This window comes from Antechinus flavipes, chromosome 1, assembly GCF_016432865.1.
Source record: "Antechinus flavipes isolate AdamAnt ecotype Samford, QLD, Australia chromosome 1, AdamAnt_v2, whole genome shotgun sequence".
Taxonomy (NCBI): domain Eukaryota; kingdom Metazoa; phylum Chordata; class Mammalia; order Dasyuromorphia; family Dasyuridae; genus Antechinus; species Antechinus flavipes.
This window is the reverse complement of record NC_067398.1, coordinates 616,538,566-616,562,388: the sequence shown is the minus strand read 5'-3', so window position 1 is coordinate 616,562,388 and position 23,823 is coordinate 616,538,566. Positions and strand designations below refer to the sequence as shown.

Here is a 23,823-nt window from a genome sequence, read left to right as displayed (position 1 = left end):
GGACTAGGGTAATTGGCATTTAACCTTGGCTACCTTGGAACAGATCTGTAGATGGAAGTTGCCATATAGATCAGCTTATTCCTCCCTTCCTCTCAATTTAAAGAAGTTTTCTCTAACCACATAATCTCTTTTCCAATAGTGCTTTGCTAAGACTTCTTTATTTTTCATGAATATACATACATATATCTTTGTATACAGATATATGTATCTATGTGTATATATATTCACATACATACATATATATACACATATATATATATATACACATATATACGTATATATATGTATGTATATATATGTGTGTATATATATACATATATGTGTGTATATATATACATATATGTGTATATATATGTATGTATGTGAATATATATACACATAGATACATATATACAGATATACACACATATATACGTATATATATATACACATATATACGTATATATGTGTGTATATGTATATATGCATATATACGTATATATGTGTGTATATGTATATATGTACATATATACATATATATGTGTGTATATCTGTATATACACATATATATTTTCTTTCTTTTAGATTATTAGCTCTTAGAAATCAGGGTCAATGTCACAACAATTACTGAATCCTCAGTCCCTAGTACGGATCTTGCATGTGGAGCAAGATAAACATTGAACTAAATTAAACTTCCTTCAAAATTGCCCTCTCCCAGCAGGCAGAAAGCTCTTCAATTTTTAAAACTTTCCAAAAACGAGTACATTTAATATCTTCCATTATATATTTAGTAATTATCATTTCCATGGACTCAGGTTTCTACTAACTGATTAAATGTTCCTTAATTTCTCTGAGGCATCCTTACTAAAATGAAGGCATTGTCTTAGATGATTTCATAGTTCACCTTTTGGCTCCAACATTACATATTTTATACTTCAAAGCCCAATTTGGAGTGCAGCTGTCCCAGGGTCTGATTGTTTATTTTTTCAGACTAATTGCTTCCTCTTATGCACTCAATATTCAAGAAAAACTGGCCTATCTGCTATTCTTTATACTTGGCCTTCCATTTTTTAATCTTTTTTTTAAAGCTTTTGATTTCCCTTTAGAGTATTTTATTAAAAATCTAACTTTGATTATATATACAGACAAACTTGCTTAGGAATTATTTACATTTAAATTAATCACAACACAACTGACATAACAGAAATTCAATCCCATGTGTCCCCATTAGGATTTTTTGGTCCCGTCCTTTACTTTTTGTTTTTAAAAATAATAATAACTTTATATTTTATATACAAAGATAGTTTTCAACATTCACCCTTGCAAAACCTTGTGTTTCACTGAGTGAAGTGAGCAGAACCAGGAGAAATTTGTATATAGTAACAGCAATGTTACTATATGAAGATCAACTATCTTATTAGACTTAGCTCTTCTTAGCAATACAGTGATCCAAGACAATTGCAATAGACATATGAAAGAAAATGTCATCCATATGCAGAGAAAGACCTATGAAGACTGAGTATGGATTGAACCAAACTATTTTCATTTTTTTCCTTATGTTTTTTTCCAATTTTCTTATGATTTTTATTTCACAACATAATTAATATGTGTTTAACATGATTGTATGTGTAAAATCTACATCAGATTGCTTGCTGTTTCAGAGAGGAAAGGGAAGGAAGGAAAAAAATTGGAACTCAAAATCTTACAAAAAGCATAGTTCAATTTTTAAACTTTGCATCTCCAGCACCTGGCACAGCATTCATCACATAGTAGCTACTTAGGAAATGCTTATGAGTTGATTGATTAAAAAATCTTTGTAAACTATAATATATAAATGTGATATTTAATAAGAACATTAAATAAGAACAGCAAGATGGAAACAGTAAAATAATACATAACTAGTCAAGATAAAGGTATGATGATGAGAGAGCATTAAGCTTTGAGTCAGGAAGATTTGGATTCAAATTTTACTTCTGATAACTTCTCAGCCATATGATCTTATATAAGTGTCTTTAGCTCTATGTGCCTCAGATAACTCCTTTGGACTTTATTTAAAAAGGGTAAAAGCAAGCTGACTTCTGTCTAGGTGGAGATATCACCACTAATGAAGTTTATCATGCTGAAGAAATCAGAGATCTATATTCCATCTGCCCATATGACTAGACGTATGATATTCTAGTCAATCTGTCTTTTTTAATTTGTACTTTTTTGGTCCAAACCTGTGATTGCAAGGTACTTAGTATCTGTGTCTATCTAAGCAAGTGACAACCTTTCCAGGCCTTATTTTTCTTAATTGTAAAATGAGGGGACTGGATTTTAAAGTACTTTCTTTTCCTGTCTGTGATTCTATGATCCCTCTGCTAATACAAATAAACAATCATTCAATCGTATATAGTTTTAAGAGAGTTGCTTGGATCACTAAGGTTTAGTGACTTATTCAGAATCACAAAGTACAAATCGAAAGGTACTTGAACACAGGCTTAACACTAAAAACAGTTCTATTTTCATTATGCCATAATGATTTCCTATATATATGTCTATTACTACTACTAATTGTAAACTCTTAGAAGAGCAGGTTGAATCTTTGGAAGACAAGGGATAGCCACACTGTCTAATGACTCAGTCTGCTTCTGTGCATCAGTGAGTCTGTCAGCTTACCCAGGAAATCATCAGAGGAGAGCCTTTCAAAATCCCACACTTGGAGAACAAGCTCAGCTGGAATTTTCCGCTCTGTCTTTTCTAAGGAAAAGATGTTTTCCCTTTTGGAAATGACCAGTTGCTTCTCAGCAGGAAGATACTGAAATGGAAACAGGAACCGCCAGTTGAAGTTACCCTCTCCAGTCAGAGAGTTATAATGCACATCAGTCTCCTGCTTATCATCTTCCATACCTTTTAACCATCTGCATAAAGAGAACAAGTGACAGTAAGGGGAATACACATTTATTAAATGTTTATGAGCCAAGTACTGTGCTAAGTTCCATAAAAATATTATCTCATTTGGTCCTAAAATCAACCCTGTGAGGTAGGTGCCTCTTTTTTATGGTTGAAGAAACTGAGGCATACAGAGATTGAGTGATTTATTCAGGATCACATGGAATGAATCACAAGGATTTTGAACTCAAATTTTCCTGACTCCAGGCCCAGAATCTGCTCATTATTCTACCAAGCTGACCTCTGAACATGATCATCTCAAACCATTCTATAAAATATATAACTGAATTTTCCTTTGAAAAAAAAACATTTTATCTCCCTTACTCCAACCAAAATAAAATGGGAATTTCTACAGCCTTGACTATCCAAAGGCGCAGTGACAATTATGTCCTGTTCATATATTCAACTGAAGAGCATATTTTCTAGGGTAGGCTGGGGCTCTGGATATTTCTGTCTGCTCTTCTCTAAACCTTTTCTCTCTTTTAGGACCTGAGTTGTGATATTTATGCTGCAAAAGTTGGATGCTCATTCTGACTCTCAATGGCTTTAAGGCTTTGAGTTTTCCTTATTTTTATACTCTCTGGGCCTCAGTTTTCTCATCCACAAAAATGAGATAATAATACCTTGGCTGCTTGTGATGACCCGTATTTAAAATATGCCGGAGTCAGGAATTTAGGTTAAGGGAAAAATCTTCAATCTTTATTGAAGTGAAGAAGTGGAAAAAGGATTGCGAAAGCAATATGGGCAAGGAAGATTGCCATAGCAATATGGGCAGCTGCGACTGGAAGCCAGCTAGCAGAGAGAGACCTGAGCTGAAGGGCTGTCGCAATGCCAATACTAGCAGCTATGTCAAGACGCCAGCCAGCAGTCTCCCCTTCTGCTTCCCTTTCCACTCCCTTGCCTCCGCCCACCAAAAACATCATTTCCTATACAACACATCAGGACTTGCACAAAGAGTGGGTGGGGGGGTCATTCTTTCTCCAAGCATATATATTAATAGAGTATGGTCCAATTACTATTTAGCCTCATGGGCTTGGGACCTCGGTGCATCAACTCAAGCCTCAGCCCATTACAGCTGATGACCTTCCCGAGATGCTATGCTGATCTTAAGATCTAGAGCACTGACTCATTTACAAATGAAGAAACTGAAGTACAAAGAGGTCATTTGAGTTATCATAGAACAGACAGTTAGATATAGAGATAGGATTAGAAGCTGTTTCTAACTCCAAATGCAATGAGGAAATTTAGTTTGAAGAAGATTTGGGTTTGAATCTCTGTTGTGACATGATGAGAGACCCTGGGCAGGTCAATTAAACTTTTCAAGTATCAGTTTCCTCACCAGTAAAAGGGAAATGATATTACCTGTAGCATCCACCTCGTGTGGTTATTGTAAAGCGAAGATAATATATATAAAGGATTTTTTGCAAATTTTAGACCACTTTATACTCTTAAGATTCAAACTAAATAAAGGTCTTTTAGAACTAGAAAGTGATTGTAAATAATACCACCATCATCATCATCATTACTGCTGTCATGTTGCTTTTGTGATAAACAAATCTCATATTCTTCCAGATGCTAATGTCTTTCCTAGTAGCTATGCAACTAGATAGCAGAGTGGATAGAATGCTAGACCTGGAATGAGAAAGACCTGAGTTCAGACTTGGGCTTCAGATACTTTATGAATTCTATCACTCTGGGCAAATCACTTAATGACTCCGTTTTCTCACTTAGAAAATGAAGATAATAATAGTCCTTATTTTCCAGGGTTATTGTGATGATCACATAAGATAATTTAAAAATTTTTTTATAAAACACTTTGGTCCAAATGATAGCTATTTTTAAGGTTAGAGCAGCAATGTGGCACAGTGAATAAAATGCTGGGACTGTAATCAGGAAGATTCAACTCTTCCTGAATTCAAATCTGGCCAGACACTTATTTGCTGTATGATCCTGAGCAAGTCACTTAACCTTGTTTATCTAAGTTTCCTCATCTGTGAAATGAACCGGAGAAAGAAATGGTGAATTATTCCAGTATTTTTGCCAAGAAAACCACAAATGGAGTAGGAAGAATTGGACATAAATGAAATGATTGAAAAACAAAATTATCGTCTTTGTATGGACATATTGTATCTATATATTGTATATATTTCTGTTTCATCTGTGTATCCTCAACACCTTTTATGGAGCTTGTTACTTTAATTGATGCATAAATTGCATATTGTTGTTTGTTAATTAATGAGCTGATTTGCTGCTTCAAGTTATATCTAATTTTGGAAGTAATTTCATATTTCCATTCTGATTCTATCAGAATCTTGAAACAATGACTTACTCATAAGGTAGAATCAATCAATGTAGAAACATTTATTTTAAACATACTATATGTCAAGCAGTGTGCTAAGCACTGGGAATTCAAAGGAGGCAAAAGGTAGTCCTTGCCCTCAAGGAGCTTACAATCAACCTTTCTTTTGCCTCCTTTGATGGAAATATGAAATTACTTCCAAAATACTAATTCATTTCTTTGTAAAGGAAAGAAGCTGCTCATCTCAGTGTAGCTTGAGATAAAGATTATTTGTCTCCTTTGAACTTCCTCCCAAAGTATCAGGGAAAGTTCTATAAGCTTTCAGCTGCTACACTAAAGTGTAAAAGAATGATGAAAAAGTCTTTATTCATAAAAATGCACACAAAAGGAGACACAAAACTCAGAAAAAGACACAAACAGGTCAATTTTGTTACTATTATGTTAATAATATACACATATAAAAACAAGGTCTATGTAATAGAAATTCCTGGTTTTTTATATAATCTTCTTTATCTTTCTATGTATAATGGAATGTTTGTGTTTGTTGATGACTGCCAAGGTCAAAATTTAAAAAAAAAGAATATTACAAAACCATCTGGCTCCAATTTGAACATTATTACCTATTATAAGATACAATATTTCTTTATCAGCCATGGGACTATCTTCCTAATTTCAACAGGGTTAGGAATCTGGGGAAATTTGAATAGGGATATCTTGTTGCTGTTCAATCATTTTCAGTCATGTGTAATTCTTTGTGACCCTATTTGGGGCTTCTTCATAAAGATAATGGAGTACTTTTTCAATTCCTCCTCTAGCTCATTTTGCAGATGACAAAACAAAAACAAACATGTTTAAGTGACTTGCTCAGAGTTATATTGCTAGTAAGAATTGGAGGCAGGATTTGAACTCTTCTTCTTCACTCCAGACTTGTGCCACTTAACTGCCCTCAAACACAGCTATGCGTCTTTGTATTATCATAACTTGGAAGGATTTTCATTAGATATTTTTACCAAGTTGAAAAAATAAACATCTCACTTAGGCTTTTCAAGAAATAGGATATAGTCAGGTCTTCAAAGAGGATATTTCCTATGAGGTTCCTAGTAACTGTTTTAGCACAAAACAAAACTAAAAAAGGAAGAATAGTCATTTATTTAAATGAACTTACCCTTTAACATAAATATCACTTGATTTTTGTCCTGTGAAAATATTTTCATCCTCCAAAATGACATCTTCTGTATTCCAGATTATTACTCTCAATTCATAACTGAAATAAGGACAAGTCAGCATTAACTTATAGACAAGAGACTTTATGGTATAGGATGGAAAATGCTAGATCTGAAATTAGAAGACCTAGCTTCTTATAGGAACTCTTCCACATAGTTGAGAGAACTCAAAATGACTCAGTATTCCCACCTGTAATAATAGCTAGCAGTTATATAATGCTTCAATGGTTGCAAAATGCTTTAGATTGGTTAGCTCATTTTATCCTCACAACTCTGTCCCAGATTAATTCCCTGAAACTATAAATTGCGGGTGAATTGTCAATGTTTCAGGAGTTTTCAAACCAAAGTTTCTTGCATTGATAAACAATAATCCTGGACCCCTAAATTGCTAGTCTTTATTGATATTCTTCTTAATAAACCATTTATTATTAATAAGTGAATCACAAATATAATCATAAACCTAACAAAAATATTATCAACAAATCCTATTTTTTTTAACTATAATTTTTGTTGTTGTTTAATCATTTTGTCATGTCTGGCTCTTTATGACCCTTTTTGGAGTTTTCTTGGCAAAGATACTGGGCTAGTTTGCCATTTCCTTCTTCAGATTATTTTACAGATTAAGAAACTGAAGTAAACAAGGTGCAATGACTTGCCTAGGTCACCTAGTAAGTGTCTAAAACCAGATTTTAACTCAGGTCTTCTGGTTTTTGGGCCTAGTGCTCTATCTAATGTAATATTAATAAATGATATCATATGCAATTATGATTAGTATAGTATGTTTTAGTTAATTACTTTAATTAATAGCACAATATTTTATTACTAAAACATATTACTTCTAGCAAACCAAATTATAATTATTAATAAGCCACATTAGTTAGACTGATTAGGAATTATAGGACTTAGGATAGAAGCATGTTAGACATCATCTATTATCATGTCATTTTTTTTTAGGTGAGTAGGAGAGAAAGGTAATGTGTTTTGTCTAACATTCCATAGGAATAAAAATACAGAGCCAGAACTTTCAATCCTTATCTTTCAAATCCAAATGCAGTTCACTTGATTATTGCTTTTTAAAATTATTGGTATTTTAAAATATTCATGGAGGAGAAGTGGTTACCATATCCTTACCAATTCCCTTGCACAGTTATTGGTTGATTTTTTTCAATACATGGCCTCTGCACCTGAAATACTTGTCTTAATTTGGTTCAGGGAGTCACAGCATTCCACTATTCCTATCCCATCTATTACCACTATGAGAAGTAAGCAGATTCTGAATGAGGATTTGGCTACTATTTACTACTCTTCTGGCCACCGTGTTGCCGTCATTACAAAATATTAGTATGGTCTAATGGAAAGGATGGTGAATTTTAAGTCCAAACATGTGCATTTTAATCCTAGCTTTGCTAATTAATATCTGTAGAACTCTGGGCTTATGATATAACTTCTCAGCTTTTCTCCTCATATGTGAAAGAAGGAAATTGGAGCAGGTCATCTCTCAGTTCTTTTTAAGCTCCAAACTCTAGAATACTGCCCACTTTATGATCTAAATTCATAGCAACCTCCCTATGATTGCCATAGACCATCTGTATTACTTGAAATAAGCCACTTAATTTTTTCTGTTATGATTTTTCTTCTGAAAATGGGGAGGTTAGAAAAAGAATCAGGAATTATTAATCTTCTGGGGAGGTCATTAACTCCTTTGGCAGTTTGATGTTGCCCAACTCCTCAGAATAATGTTATTTTTAAATTCATAGACTAAAATATACAGGACTAAAAAGAAAACCATAAAATAGTGAAAATGAATAATTTTTTTCTAACTCAAATTCATGGTTCTTTTGAAATCTACCCATGGATTCTCTATCTTAAGGACCTCTGAACAAAATGGTTGCTAAGATTTCTCTTAGTCTTAATACTCTATTAGTTACAATTTGTTTTTCCAATCATTTTTCAGTCCTATCCAACTTGTCATGACACAGGGAATTTTTTGAGGACTAATTTCAGTGATGTCCAATGACCCCATTTGGGGTTTTCTTGGCAAAGATACTGGAGTAGTTTGCCATTTCCTTCTCCAGCTCATTTTATATTTGAGGAAACTGAGGCAAACAGGGTTATGTGGTTTGCCCAGGATTATACAGCCAGTATCTGAGAACAGATTTGAAATCATGAAGGTAAGTCTTCCTGATTCCAGGTGTAGTGCTCTATTCACTGTCCCAGCTAGCTACTTCTGCTAGGAATTTAGAATCCATCAGTGGAATAACATCTCACAGTGAATCAAATGGTAGAGCCTGCCTTTTTTCATGGTACTAGAAATAACAAAGCAAATCTTTCTATGCTGATACTCTTCAATAGTAGTAATAAAAATCAAGTAGGGTTATGCCAAGGGTAAGTAAAATTTCTTTAAGAATATGAGGTTAAAGGAGGGGGAAGTTAAATCATTGGCAGTTTTAATCCTATTTATCATTGCTATTCTAAAACTATAGATCCTTAAAGCGGGAATGGAATTTGGAAGCATGGAATAATTGGAAGGGACCTTAGAGACAATCTAGTCTTAAAATCATAGTGCTGGAAGAGATCTTGGAGTCTGACTCTCTCATTTTACAGTTGAACAAATTGAAATAGATAAGTTGCTTACCCAAGACATGTAGTTACTGAGCATTATGGGTAAAATTTGAAGTGAACTCCTCTTTCTCCATATCCAGGGCCTTTCCCACTATATCATACTGCATTTTACAAGTCCCTAATTTTATGGTTGAGAACTTAAAATCCAAAATCTTATTGCTACATATTGGCTGATAATCTCATTTTTCTTGGTCAATAGCTTTTAACAGTTTAATTAGCAATTCATAGAAACCCATCTGATCTACCAATCCATCCACAATGTTTGTAGCATGATATTATGATTTCTTCCTAGTGGTAGGATCTATGTTTCTTTACCCTTTTGGCTTCCTTGGGGAGATGTCAACAGGTGGTCCAGGCTGAGGCATATCTTTGGGAAACATGTCTACCCACATCTGCAGGCGACCCTTTCAGAAGAAAGAACAGAGACCATTTACATTCTATTAAGTTTAATACTTCTCAGGCACTTACAAATCAGCATTTTCCAAATGATTATATTAAACTCCAAATGTTCAATGAGAATTAGAGAGTAAATGGAAAGAGCCATTGTCTTGTATTATTTTAGTTTTCTGTGAAATTTCTTTATAAAAGCATTGTTAGGGGACAATATGAATCTCTCCCCTTGTATTTTTATATTAGACTTTTGCTCTAGAGAGAGATTTTGGGAAGACAAAGTATTAACCACAAAATAGCTGAATCCCATAGAGTAAAAGTCATACGAGAAAGGGAATATACTACATTGTAGTAGGCATACTTCCCCTAATATCTAATTTTTTCCCTAGAGGTAATTTAATCAGGAAAATAAGAAGTTTCAGGAACACATTCACATTCTTATAGCATGAGAAGACTCTTCAATATGGTGCTACACTACATTTATCCATCAAATTGGATCTCTACCCACAATTTTGACAGGTATCAATCGATAAATAAGTTAAGTTTTTAATCAGTTAATAATTCTCCAGACACCATGCGAGGCATTGAGATACAAAGATAAAAAATTAAACAGTCTCTTTACTTAAGGAGATACAAAAATAAAAATTAAAGAGTCTCTTCTTTTAAGGAGAAAAAGGTGCTGCAAAGAATAAAAGCACAAAACAATATATCCTACCCTCAAGAAGTTTATCATCTCTATGGGGAAATGAAAGTAATACACATGAAACCTAAATGAAAAATACAGACCAGAAAATAAAGAAGTGCTATTAGTGTGTAATGGGTGACTAAGAATTCATACAAGATGGAACTCAATAAGGGCCAGGATAATCAGGGAAAGCTTCATGGAAGAAGTAGGATTGATGTAAGCTTTGACAGATGCATAGGATTTGGGAGATGAGAAGGAGCACTGTTCAATGCCAGAATACTGATGGAACTTGGGAGACATGAGTTACTCCACTCTCCTTCATCTCTTTTCTTCAGGATTATCATGATCAGGAAAGTTATGGCACAGACCTGGGACAGTTTGATATTAACTTTGCTCCCAAGTTGATTGAATTGGTTCCGAGTTGGGACCCAGGTGCAAGCCCTTTGTGCAAGAACAGATAAAAATCAGGGTTTGGAATTTTAGCAGAGAGTTCTCGAGACCCCAGTAAATATTCTTGAGAACTATTTTTAACCTTATTGCTAGTGGTTTTTTAGCTGTTTTAATATTTCTGAACTACTTTTAACTGCTTTGAGACTACTTTTACTTGGCAGTTATTGCATTTAGTTTTAAAAGAAGACTATTTGAACCCTTAAGTGATCTTAAGGGATCTATTTCTGTAGAATTCAGATTGACAAGTTGGCTAAATACTAAATCCTGGTTTGATATAGTCTATAAGCTAAGAAAAATTTTGCATTAACAACAACCTTTTATATAACTTATACAACTCTTAAATAAAATTGTACTTTGAAATATAAAAACTATTGTTAACTAGTGAGTTCTCAGATAGTAGCTATATGATTCTAGACAAGTCACTTAACCTCCACACACACAAAAAGAATATTCTGGAGCAACTCTAGGTAAAGCCTCTGGGTCATCTTACTGAATATTTTGAGACTGGATTCATTAACAAATAAGTCCATCAGTTAAATTTATGCAGAGACAAACTTGTTCCCAAAGAGTGTAAACGTTCATAACACAAAAGAGAATAATACATGCAGCTTAAAGGTGACTGAAGGGAAAACAATGACAAGCTTTAAAGGAAAATTTCAACTAAGAAACTCAGTTTCACTGGCCTACTCGGGGTCATTTTCCTACCTGTTCCATTCCTGGCTTATCCTTGTGATACAGAGGTCGGGTTTCTATGTGCTCTGGAACAAGTTTACATCCCACCTCTGGGATTTCATCCCAGGAAAGTAAAACTTTAAGTGCCAAGTGCTCATAAGATTCAACTGCCTCCTCTAGATGAAAACAGAGAAAAGACCTTGAGTTCAGTGCATTCTTACATGAGGACACTGAAAGAACTATTCTGGATATTTAAAGATAATTTAAATTAATAGTTTAACGATTGATTTTAATACAATGAGGTTGGCCTAGCAAGAGGAGGGAAAGTGAAAGGAATGGAGAAAGAAAAAGAAAGCAGGGGAGGAGTGACTCTCCCCAAAGCCAAAGGTACAGAACTATTTTTCCTCTACAAGATAAATTTCTCAATACTACAAGGAGTTCTAGGGTAATAATTAGACCTCGCTAATAATTAGAGAGAAGCCATATATAATCTGTCTGACTCTGGGAATTCTATTAATCCCTGCTTTAATCATCAGATAAAACAAGAATTTGTCATTTGCCCTTCTGCAGTATATAAAGTTCTTTCTTTTGTTCAGGGAAAGAATCAAACTGATGCAACCACTGCTACTTTGAAAGATATGATAACCTACTATCCCTATAGCTATTCCAAACTCCTTTGCCTAGTATCCATTCTTTACTTTGTCCATCCATGTCATATCTATCCTTCCCGGGAACCTCTCTAACCTTGTTCTACCCTTGTACTGTGCCCTCTGTAACCTCATTCCACTGTTAATAAGTTCTCCTTATATAAAAACTATGCCATCAGCCTTTAAATTATGTTGTATATATTTTGTATTTAATTTTTAAAATATAACATGCAATTTCCATTGAAAACAATGCAAGCTCCTTGGGAGTAGGGATTATTTTGTTTTTGTCTTCTGGTCCCAACACCAAGCAAAGTAGCTGGCCTATAGATTTTGCTTAGGTAATGCCTATTGAATTGAAAATAGAAAAGAAGAAGAAAAGAAAGAATAGGGGAAAAAGAAAAGAAGATGAAGTGGAGAAAGGAAAAGAAAACAGGTAAAAAGGAGCTTAGCTTAGTTTGGCAAATGATGTAGTACTAAAGGCATTCATGAGTAATAATGACCAAAAATATAAAACGTGATCTTTATCTTAAGCAGGAGGGCTGGTGGGGATTATTGAAAACCTCGAGTAGCTTTTAATAAGACCATCCAGATGTTTGAGAACTAACTGAGGAAAAATTAGGGATCTCTATAGGATCTCAAATAAATGAGGAGTGATGTTCAGTGTTGAAAACACCAATCTCAAGTGGCAGAGAGGAAAGGGACATCTAGATCTGTGCATAGCCTATCTGAATCTGGATCTTAATATGGAAATTCAAGTGAAAATAGAACCTAAAAGCACAAGAAATCCAGCTTTTCAGCTAATCAGTGCTGTGTTTTAGAAAGCTGATGTTAAAAATGTCTTCCCCAACTCTCTATTTTCATGGTGCCCTCTCTTCTTTCACCATTAAAATTCTCAGGGCCTTCTCCTGCCTAAATCTGATCTCAGGAAAAGGATCCAGTATTTAACATTTCCAAGATTTATGATTTCATGTTGGGATTACTGTCTCAACAGATGCAGATCACAACCCATACTCCTGCCTCCCCTTAAATTTAGCAATCTTTTAAGAGTTGCAATGACCATAATTTTAACTAGGATAGGGCAACTGGGGCTTTGTCCAAAATACATTAATATTAAGAGTGTGCTAAAAACACTTAGGAGCAAATGAGTTGGTACTTACTGATCATAAATGATTAGTTAAAAATAGAAATACTTGTAGCTCTATTATTATCCTATTTCAGGTGAATTCTTGTCTTGTCTGTCCCCATAGCTTTTTTCCTTCTTAAACAGACCCCAAAGCAGCTGCCTCATGGTATGCCAGAGATTGCTTCCTCTCTTGGAAAATGATATCTTAGGTGAATTAATCTCCACTCCACACTTGTGCCATACATAAAATGTCTAATTATGATTCTGATTGTGGCCAAAAAATTCATTTCATTGTGTCTAACCTATTAATGAATCTCTCTACATTTAGCTAGGCTAATCCTCAGATAATAGATATATGGCCCACCTCTGATTTTGTACTCAAGTCTTTTTAGCCTAATAGGATCTACCTATCAGTTGTGTAGAACTATGTCCCCTCTATCTCAGTCTCTAATCCCCAAGGGCATTTCAATAGAAGTTGATTCATAGAAGGGGATTTTTAGTGGAAGGTCCTAATAATCATCATCTGTACTTTGGTATGAGTTAAAGTCACTGTGAACTTAGGGGTTGGGGATATTTATATCTTAAGACTTATCTTGAATTGAGTAATTACAGGCTTTTTCTCTAGTGAAAGTAAAAAGAATTCCAAATGTCAATAAGTACATGGGGAAGACATATTTTAGGCAGACACTCTTCTTGGTATGATCACCTATCATGTAGTAATTGCTAGCATTTATATATGTCTTTAAGGCAGCAAGGAGATAAATTGGATAGAGTATTAACCTTAGAGACAGGAGGTCATAAGTTCAAATCTGATTCTGGATATTTATTAGCCTGGGCAAGTTTGCCTCAGTTTCCTCATCTATAAAATGAGCTGAAGCTAAGAAAACCCAAATGGAGTCATAGAGAATTGAACATAGCTGAAACAACTCAACAGCAAAGAATTAATCCTTTTTTGTTTAAATCTGTCCTTTAAAAAAATTAAAGCTTTTCATTCTCAAAACATGAATAGATAAACCTTGCAAAATCTTGTGTTCCAAATATTTTTCTTTCTCCCTTCCTCCCCACTCCCTCCTCTACATGGCAAGTGATCCAATATAAGTTAAATGTGCATTCTTCTACATGCATTTCCACAATTATCATGCCACATAAAAAAAATCAGATCAAAAAAAAAAAAAAGAAAAAGAAAAAGAAAACAAAATGTAAGTAAACAACAACAAAAAAATGAAAATACTATGTTGTGATCCACACTTAATCCCCACATCCTCTCTCTGGGTGCAGATGGCTTCATCATCATAGGACCATTGGAACTGGCCTGAATCACCTCACTGTTGAAAAGAGCCATGTCCATCAGAATTGATTATTGTATAATCTTGCTATTTCTGTATACAATTTTTTCCTGGTTTTACTCACATCATGCAGCATTAGTTCATATAAGTTTCTCCAGGCCTCTCTGAACTCAACCTGATAATTGTTTCATATAGAACAATAGTATTACATAACATTCATATACCATAACTTAATCAGCCATTCTGCAACTGATGGGCATCCACTCAGTTTCCAGTTCCTTGAGACTACAACTACAAACATTTTTGCACATGTGGGTCCTTTTCCATTTTTTAATGATCTTTTTGGGATACAGGCTCCAGTAGTGACACTGCTGAAGTCAAAGAGTATGCAGCTTGCTAGTCCTTTGGGAATAGTTCCATATTGCACTCCAGAATGGTTGTTTCAGTTCACAACTCCACGAACAATGTATTAGTCAGTTTTCCCACCTCTCCTCCAACATTCATCTTTTCCTGTCATCTTAGACAATCTAAGAAGTGTGTAGTGGCATCTCAGAATTGTCTTAATTTGCAATTCTCTGATCAATAGTGATTTAGAACATTTTTCATGTGACTAGAAATGTTTTAATTTCTTCATCTGAAAATTGTCTATTCATATCAATTAACCATTTATCAGCTGGAGAATTGCTTGTATTCTTATAAATTTAGGTCAATTCTCAATATTTTAGAAATGAGGTCTTTATGGATTTAAAATTCCCCCCTCCCCCCACTTACTGCTTCTCTTCTAATCTTGTCTGCATTGCTTTTGTTTGTATAAAAACTTTTAAACTTAATATAATCAAAATTATCCATTTTACATTCCATAATGTTCTATAGTTCTTCTTTGGCCATAAATTCCTTCTTTCTCCACACATCTGAGGGGTAGACTATCTTTTTTTTCTTCTAGTTTGCTTATAGTATCACTCTTTATGTCTAAATCATGAACCCATTTCAATCTTATCTTGGTCCTGGGTGTTAGATGTGAGGCAATGCCTAGTTTCTGTCACATTAATTTCCAATTTTTCCCCTCAAAATCTGTCAAATAGTGAGTTCTTATCCCATAAACTGGGGTCTTTGGGTTTATAAAACACTACATCAGTATAGTCATTGACTATTATGTCTTGCAAAGTATTTATCCTTAAGGTTTGCAAAGTACCTTATATATGTTATTTCATTTGGTCTTTTCAACAAACCCTTTGGCTGCTATTATTCTCATTTTAGAATAATTCTCATTATTCTTATTTATGAGAAAACTGAGGCTGAGAGAAATTATATGATTTGCCTAGGAACCCAAAAGACACAAGTCAGACCCAGGCCTTTCTACGTCCAAGTTCAACACTCTATTTTCTCACTTAAAAACCTTAATATCCCTAACTTAGCACTTTATTGACATGTAAGGCAAATCCAAAAAATGTTGATAAAGCATGCTATAAGCCAGGCATTACACAAAACACTGTACTCATGGATATTTCTGACAATATTCTACCTCATGGTCCCATTCGTGATATTAAAATGGCAGCTTTTCCCCCAATCTCGAATTTTCCTGAGTGATTCAAAGGAAAAGTAAATAACACAAGCAGAAGATACTGTAAAATATTTACCAGTGCCTTCCTCGATGAAGACTGTTTTCCCAGAGAAGACTTGGTTTCCAACCTGGATCTCTCCAGGTCGAAAGTAAGGCCCAATCAGCTTGTTGTCTTTGCAGAGCTTGCTAAGTATTTCAGTGGGTTTGGATGTGTCCCTCCAGGCATTGTAACCTTCTCTGCAAGTGGGTGGAAAAGAGACATAAAGAGTGAGATCAGGCATCTTAGTTGATTATGACCGCTTGGAATTATTAGTTACTCCTAGAGTCTGTGCTATCTGCCATCTTTATAGATTTCAGTTATGTTTTTCCTTGTTAGTATGATATAAAATACCTTTGGGTTGTGTGTATGCATGATTCTCTCATCACTCTAGTATTGGATCAACTTTAGGATCAAAGTCAATACAGATTTCTTGCTATGACTTTTTTTTTTCCCTTTCCAGGACAGTAATTTATGCTTGCTGGAAAACTCTTCACTTGTCCTTCTCATTTTACTTTTTCTTCTTTCTCCTAATCTAATAGAGTGGCAAAATGTTGCCAATGGTTTGAATAAAAAACTCTTATCAGTATATTTTAAAGTAGTGGTTTCTCTAGCAGCTAAGTTTTAAGTCTCACAATTCTTTCCCAGCCTTGCTGGACATTTATGGATTAGTTGACATCTAATAGCCAACTATCAATTAGATTTCTTTAATAGACAATGGTGTTCAGTGCAGTTATCAGATACTTTTGTTTCATCATAACACTTTCTAGTAAAGATATTTAAAATTTTAAAATATGTCACATTACATCAGAACTTAAGTTGAAGGGGGAATAATTACATAGAATATAAAATAGTTTTAAGAGGAGCACAGTAATTTTTCTACTCAGGGACAAAGAGAGAAGGCTTCTTGAGAGATCTTTCTTTTTTAAATTTTTTAAAAAATTTGTTTACTTTAAAAAAAGAAAAACAAAAAACAAAAACAAAATAGAACAGAACTGAATATTCCCATATGTCCAGAAGAACATCAGGGAGGATTCAAAATATATGACAATAAATTATCAGTTCAAGAAAGGTTATATAATAGTAGAAGAAATTATATTCATGAGCATCCATCATTTCTTTGCTTACTTGTAAGTTGTTCTTTTGTTTTTTTACTGTGTACTTTTAAAAAATTTTTTAATTTTTTCCCCTTTTCATTCTCTCCCACTTTCTCCAGACTATATTTAAGCACAAATGTATTTATAAGTACTATATAGATATATACATACATATATGTACACATACCTACTATCCCTGCCCCTCCCCACATAGACATTCACACCCTTCCACTGACCAACACACATACACACACACACACACACACACACACACACACAGAACTAAACAAAAAATTAGATCTCCAAATATAGGACTCAAGAGAAACATAAAAAGTAAAAAGAAATCTTGGGAACTATATTTCTGTTATGAATTTACATAAAGAACACATGTATAATTTGGTTTTACAGTTACAATATAAAAAAGAAACTAGAGATAGAAAGGAAATTGTACCAGAAAAAGGGTAAAGTGGGGGTACTACATCTCACGAAAAGGCAAAGGAAATGTATTATGTCTGAGGAAAAGAAGGGAGGGGGATGAACATAGTGTATATCTTACTCTCATCAGAATTGGCTTAAAGAGAAAAATATTAGACATATTCAATGTACAGAGAAACTTTTCCCACCTCATTGAAAAGTAGGAGGGGAAAAGTGAAAAGGGAAGGAATAAGTTAAGCAGAAGGGATTACAGAAATTGTGAGGAAAAGGGGTAAGAAAGGGGAGGAACTTTAAGGTGGGGGGAGAGATCCTAAAAAGGAAGGGCTGTGTGAGACAAGTGGTACTCACTTGTTTAATACTGGGGAGGGGGGAAAGGAAGGAGAAAAGCATAAGCAGGGGTTAACAAAATAGCAAGAAATAAAGAATTAGTAATTTAACCAAAATGTGAATGGAGTAAACTCCCCCATAAAGCAGAAGAGGATAATAGACTGGATTAAAAGCCAGAATCTTACAATATGTTTTTACAGGAAACACACTTGAAGCAGGGTGATACATACAGAGTAAAGGTAAAAGGCTAGAGTAGAATCTACTATGTTTCAGGTGAAGTAAAAAAAAAAAACAAACAGGGGTAGCCATCCTGATCTCAGATCAAGCAAATGCAAAAAATGATCTAATTAAAAGATATAAGGAAGGGCACTCTATCTTGCTAAAAGATAGCATAGATAATGAAACAATATCAATATTAAACATATATACACCAAGTGGGGTAGCATCTAAATTCTTAAAAGAGAAATTAAAAGAGCTACAAGAAGAAATAGATAGCAAAACTATAATAGTGGGAGATCTCAACCTTGCACTCTCAGAATTAGATAAATCAAACACAAAATAAGTAAGAAAGAAGTCAAAGTGGTAAATAGAATAATAGAAAAGTTAGGTATGATAGATCTTTGGAAAAAACTAAATGGAGATAGAAAGGAGTACACTTTCTTCTCAGCAGTTCATGGAACCTATACAAAAATTGACCACATATTAGGACATAAAACCTTCAAATTCAAACACAGAAAGGCAGACATAGTAAATGTATTCTTTTCAGATCACAATGCAATGAAAATCACATTCAATAAAAAACCAGGGGAAAATAGACCAAAAAATATTAGAAACTAAATAATTTCATCCTAAAGAATGATTGGGTAAAACAGCAAATCATAGACATAATAATTTCACCTAAGAAAATGACAATAATGAGATGTCATACCAAAATGTGTGGGATGCAGCCAAGGTGGTAATAAGGAGAAATTGTATATCTTTAGAGGCTTACTTCCATAAAATACAGAAAGAGAAGGTCAATGAATTGGACTTGCAACTAAAAAAGCTAGAAAAGGAACAAATTAAAAACCCCCAGTCAAACACTAAACTTGAAATTCTAAAAATAAAGGAGAGAATAATAAAAATGAAAGTTTAAAAAAAAACTATTGAATTAATAAATAAAACTGAGTTGGTTTTTTAAAAAAACCAACAAAATAGATAAACCCTTAGTAAATTTGATTTAAAAAAGGAAAGAGGAAAATAAAATTGTTAGTCAAAAATGAAAAGGGAGAACTTTCCATCAATGAAGAGGTGGAGCAATAATTAGGAGTTATTTTGCCCAACGTTATGCCAATAAATTTGATAACTTAAATGAAATGGGTGAACACCTTGAAAAATATAGCTTGCCCACATTGACAGTGGAAGTAAATTGGTTAAACAGTCCCATTTTGGAAAAAGAAATAGAACAAACTATTAATTAACTCCCTAAGAAAAAATTCCCAGGACCAGATGGATTTATATGTGAATTCTACCAACCATTTAAAAAACAATGAACTCCAATGCTATAAAAACTATTTGAAAAAATAGGGAATGAAGGAGTCCTGCCAAATTTCTTTTATGACACAGACATGGTACTGATACCTAAATCAGGTAGGTTGAAAACAGAGAAAGAAAATTATAGATCAATCTCCCTAATGCTAAAATCTTAAATAAAATATTAGCAAAAAGATTACAGAAAATCATCCCCAGGATAATACACCATGAAGAAATAGGAGTTATACCAGGAATGCAGGGCTGGTTCAATATTAGGAAAACTATTAGCATAATTGACTATATCAATAACCAAAGTAACAAAAACCATATGATCATCTCAATAGATGCAGAAAAAGCATCTGATAAAATCCAACATCCATTCCTAATAAAAAACACTTGAGAGTATAGGAATAAACAGACTTTTCCTTAAAATAATCAGGAGCATCTATTTAAAACTGTCAGTAAACATCATATGCAATGGGGAAAAACTGGAACCATTCCCAGTAAGATCAGGAATGAAACAAGGTTGCCCACTATCACCATTACTATTTAATATTGTATTAGAAACACTAGTTTTGACAATAAGAGTTGAGAAAGAGATTAAAGGACGTAATGAGGAAACCAAATTATCACTCTTTGCAGATGATATGATGTTATACTTAGAGAACCCCAGAGATTCTACTAAAAAGCTATTAAAAATAATCCACAACTTTAGCAAAGTTGTAGGATACAAAATAAATCCGCAAAAATCCTCAGCATTTTCATACATCACCAACAAAATCCAACAGCAAGAGATACAAAGAGAAATTCCATTCAAAATAACTGTTGATAGCATAAAATATTTGGGAATCTATCTGCCAAAGGAAAGTCAGGAATTATATGAGCAAAACTACAAAACACTTTCCACACAAATAAAGTCAGATTTAAACAACTGGAAAAATATTAAGTTCTCTTGGATAGGCCGAGCAAATATAATAAAGATGACAATACTACCTAAACTGATCTGTTTCTTCAATGCTATACCAATCAGACTCCCAAGAAACTATTTTAATGACCTAGAAAAAAATAACAACAAAATTGATATGGAAGAACAAAAGGTCAAGACTTTCAAGAAAACTAATGAAAAAAAAAATCAAATGAAGAAGGCCTAACTGTACTCAATCTAAAACTATATTATAAAACAGCAGTCACCAAAACCATTTGGTATTAGCTAAGAAATAGACTAGCTGATCAGTGGAATAGGTTAGGTTCACAGGACAAAATAGTCAATAACTATAGCAATCTAGTGATTGGCAAACCCAAAGATCCCAACATTTGGGATAAGAACGCACTATTTGACAAGAACTGCTGGGAAAACTGGAAATTAATATGGTAGAAACTAGGCATGGACTCACACTTCACAGATAAGCTCAAAATGGGTTCATGATTTAGGCATAAAAAACAAGATTGTAAATAAATTACAGAAATATAGGATAGTTTATCTCTCAGAATTGTGGAGGAGGAAGGAATTTATGACTAAAGAAGAACAAGAGATCATTATTGATCACAAAAGAGAAAATTTTTATTATATCAAATTAAAAAGATTTTGTACAAACAAAACTAATGCAAACAAGATTAGAAGAAAAACGATAAACTAGGAAAACATTTTTACAGTTAAAGGTTCTGATAAAGGCCTCATTTCCAAAATATAGAGAGAATTAATTCTAATTTATAAGAAATCAAGCCCCATTCTCCAACTGATAAATGGTCAAAGGATATGAACAGACAATTTTCAGATAATGAAATTGAAACTATTTCTACTCAAATGAAAGGGTGTTCCAACTCACGACTGATCAGAGAAATGCAAATTAAGACAACTCTGAGATACCACTACATACCTCTTAGATTGGCTAAGATGACAAGAAAAGATAGTGATGAATGTTGGAGGGGATGCAGGAAAACTGGGACACTAATGCATTGTTGGTGGAGTTGTGAATGGATTCAGCCATTCTGGAGAGCAATTTAGAATTATGCTCAAAAAGTTATCAAACTGTGCATATCCTTTGATCCAGCAGTGTTACTACTGGGCTTATATCCCAAAGAGATATTAAAGAAGGAAAAGTGAACAAAATGTTTTTGGCAACCCTTTTCATAGTGGCTAGAAACTGGAAATTGAAAGGATACCCATCAAGTGGAGAATGGTTGGGTAAATTGTGGTATATGAATGTTATGGAATATTATTGTTCTGTAAGAAATGACAAGCAGGATGAATACAGAAAAGCTTGGTGAAACTTACATGAACTGATGTTAAGTGAAATGAGCAGAACCAGGAGATCATTATACACTTCAACAACAATATTGTATGAGGATCTATTCTGATGGAAGTGGATTTCTTTGACAAAGAGAAAATCCAATTCAGTTCCAATTGATCAATCATGGACAGAATCAGATACACCCAGAGAAGGAACACTGGGAAATGAATGTGGACTGCTTGCATTTTTGTTTTTCTTCCAAGATTATTTTTAACTTCTTAATTCAATTTTTCTTGTGCAACAAGAAACCTGTTTGGATCTGTACATATATATTGTATCTAAGAAATACTTTAACATGTTTAACATGTATGAGACTGCCTGCCATCTAGGGGAGGAGGAGAAGGAAGGGAAGGGAAAAGTTGGAACACAAGTGAGTGCAAGGGACAATGTCGCAAAAATTACCCATGCATATATTCTGTCAATAAAAAGCTATAATAAAAAATAAATAATATAAAATAAAATAACTGTAGACAAAATAAAATATGTGGGTGTCTAACTGCCTAGACAAACCCATGAACTATATGAACACAATTACAAAATACTTTTCACACCAATAAAGTCAGATCTAAACAATTGAAAAAATCAATTAATTATAGGCTGAGCCAAAATAATAAAAATAATAATTTTACCTAAAAAATATATCAATCACACAGAGTTCCTGCACTTTACAAGGATATAAAATTCTTTCTCCATGGTCACCTAAGCAAACAATCATCTGAATAAGTAGACATTCTCCACAGAAGTAGCCATAACTAAGGTAAAGTTTCAACCTGAACCCCAAGCTAAGCCTCTTTCTACCTCAGGAAGGTGAAACCTCCTGCTTTTAGAAGGAGCTAACCTGGTTCACTTGCTGCTAGAACAATTGCATAGTATTTGAAGTTCTGGATAGAATGGCAGAGTAGAAAGAAAAGACAAGTGAAGGTATACAGATAGTTGTTCCTCTTCAACAAGAACTCTTTCATATTTCAACCATCATCATTATTGTTGCTGAGTGCCAGCATTAGTTTATTAAAGCAAAGCTTACCTTAAAGAGACACAAGTATATTGTTTGCAGATTGGTTCACAGGCTCTGTCCATGGTGCTGAAACAAAGCTGCCAATTTCCACACCTAACTAAAAAACCTTCATTCAACTTCAAACGACCAGAATTCATTGATTCAACATCACTAATTCAAGATTTGTTAGAGAAGTCAATATCATGGGTCTTCAATTTGTTGGACTTTCCCCAAAACTGAATCATTTCATGAGCAAAACCCAAGACAACAAAAGCTATGTCATGTAAAAGCAAAAGACCTAAGATATATATGTTGGATGGGAATGGGGATATGGAATGGGAGAGGGGAAAATACTTACATCTCATACTGGCTCTGCAAGCCACAGATTGCCCGATGCTTACTGTAGAAACGGTTCTCTAGATCAATTTTGGTCTCTCCAATGAGGTCATCTGACCCAATCATGTCATGGTCATATATGGAAACTGTGAGCAAAGTCTCTTTAGGAAATGTAGCCTGAATCTCAAATGATCTACGGCCCAAGCAGAGAAAAATTCATGATCCAAATGAAATTGATGTTTGGTTAACATTTATGTAGATTCAAAAAGCACCATTAAAAAATAGCATTGTCAGGTATATATATATATATATATATATATATATATATATATATATATATATATTATATATATATATATATATATATATATATATTTACAGACAAAGAAACAGGTTTAGAGAATTTAAGTGACTTGGCTAAGATCACACAACCACCAAATGTCAGAACTGTGATTGAATCTAGGTTTCCTACATATTAGTTACAGTATTCATTCTAGTGGACCTTATCAAAACCACTTCTTAAATTAACTATTTATATCAATGGGGCAACTAGGTGGTAGGTACAATGAATAGAGGCCTGGGCCTAGAGTGAGTTCAAATCTGGCTCAAACACTTACAAGTTATTCATAAAGCTCTGAGCAAGTCACTTAACATTTTACTTCCTTAGTTTTCTCATCTGCAAAATGGATTTAATAATAGTACTTACCTTTTAGGGTTGTTTTGGGGATAAATTGAGATAACTATAAAGTATTGGCACTGAGTAAGAATTTTATAAATGTTAGTTATTATTATTTGATGATTCCTATGAATTGGACCATATAAGAGGCAATGTGGAATAATGAACAGAAAGTAGGCCTTAGAATCAAAAATATTTAGATTTCAGTCCTGACTTTGACACATATTGAGTGTGGGACTCTTAGCAAGTT

General features: G+C 33.8%; 1 protein-coding gene across 1 annotated transcript in view; it reads right to left on the bottom strand.

Moving 5' to 3' along the window:
- Nucleotides 1-23,823, bottom strand: part of FER1L6 (fer-1 like family member 6) — a 258,649-nt gene that overhangs the window by 24,771 nt on the left and 210,055 nt on the right. Inside the window, exons 33-38 of the mRNA XM_051971065.1 lie at nt 22,920-23,090; nt 15,945-16,105; nt 11,285-11,427; nt 9,370-9,458; nt 6,375-6,473; nt 2,638-2,879 (exon numbers count right to left, since the gene is read on the bottom strand). Coding sequence (XP_051827025.1) covers nt 2,638-2,879; nt 6,375-6,473; nt 9,370-9,458; nt 11,285-11,427; nt 15,945-16,105; nt 22,920-23,090 — 905 coding nt within the window. The remainder of the gene's footprint in view (nt 1-2,637; nt 2,880-6,374; nt 6,474-9,369; nt 9,459-11,284; nt 11,428-15,944; nt 16,106-22,919; nt 23,091-23,823) is intronic.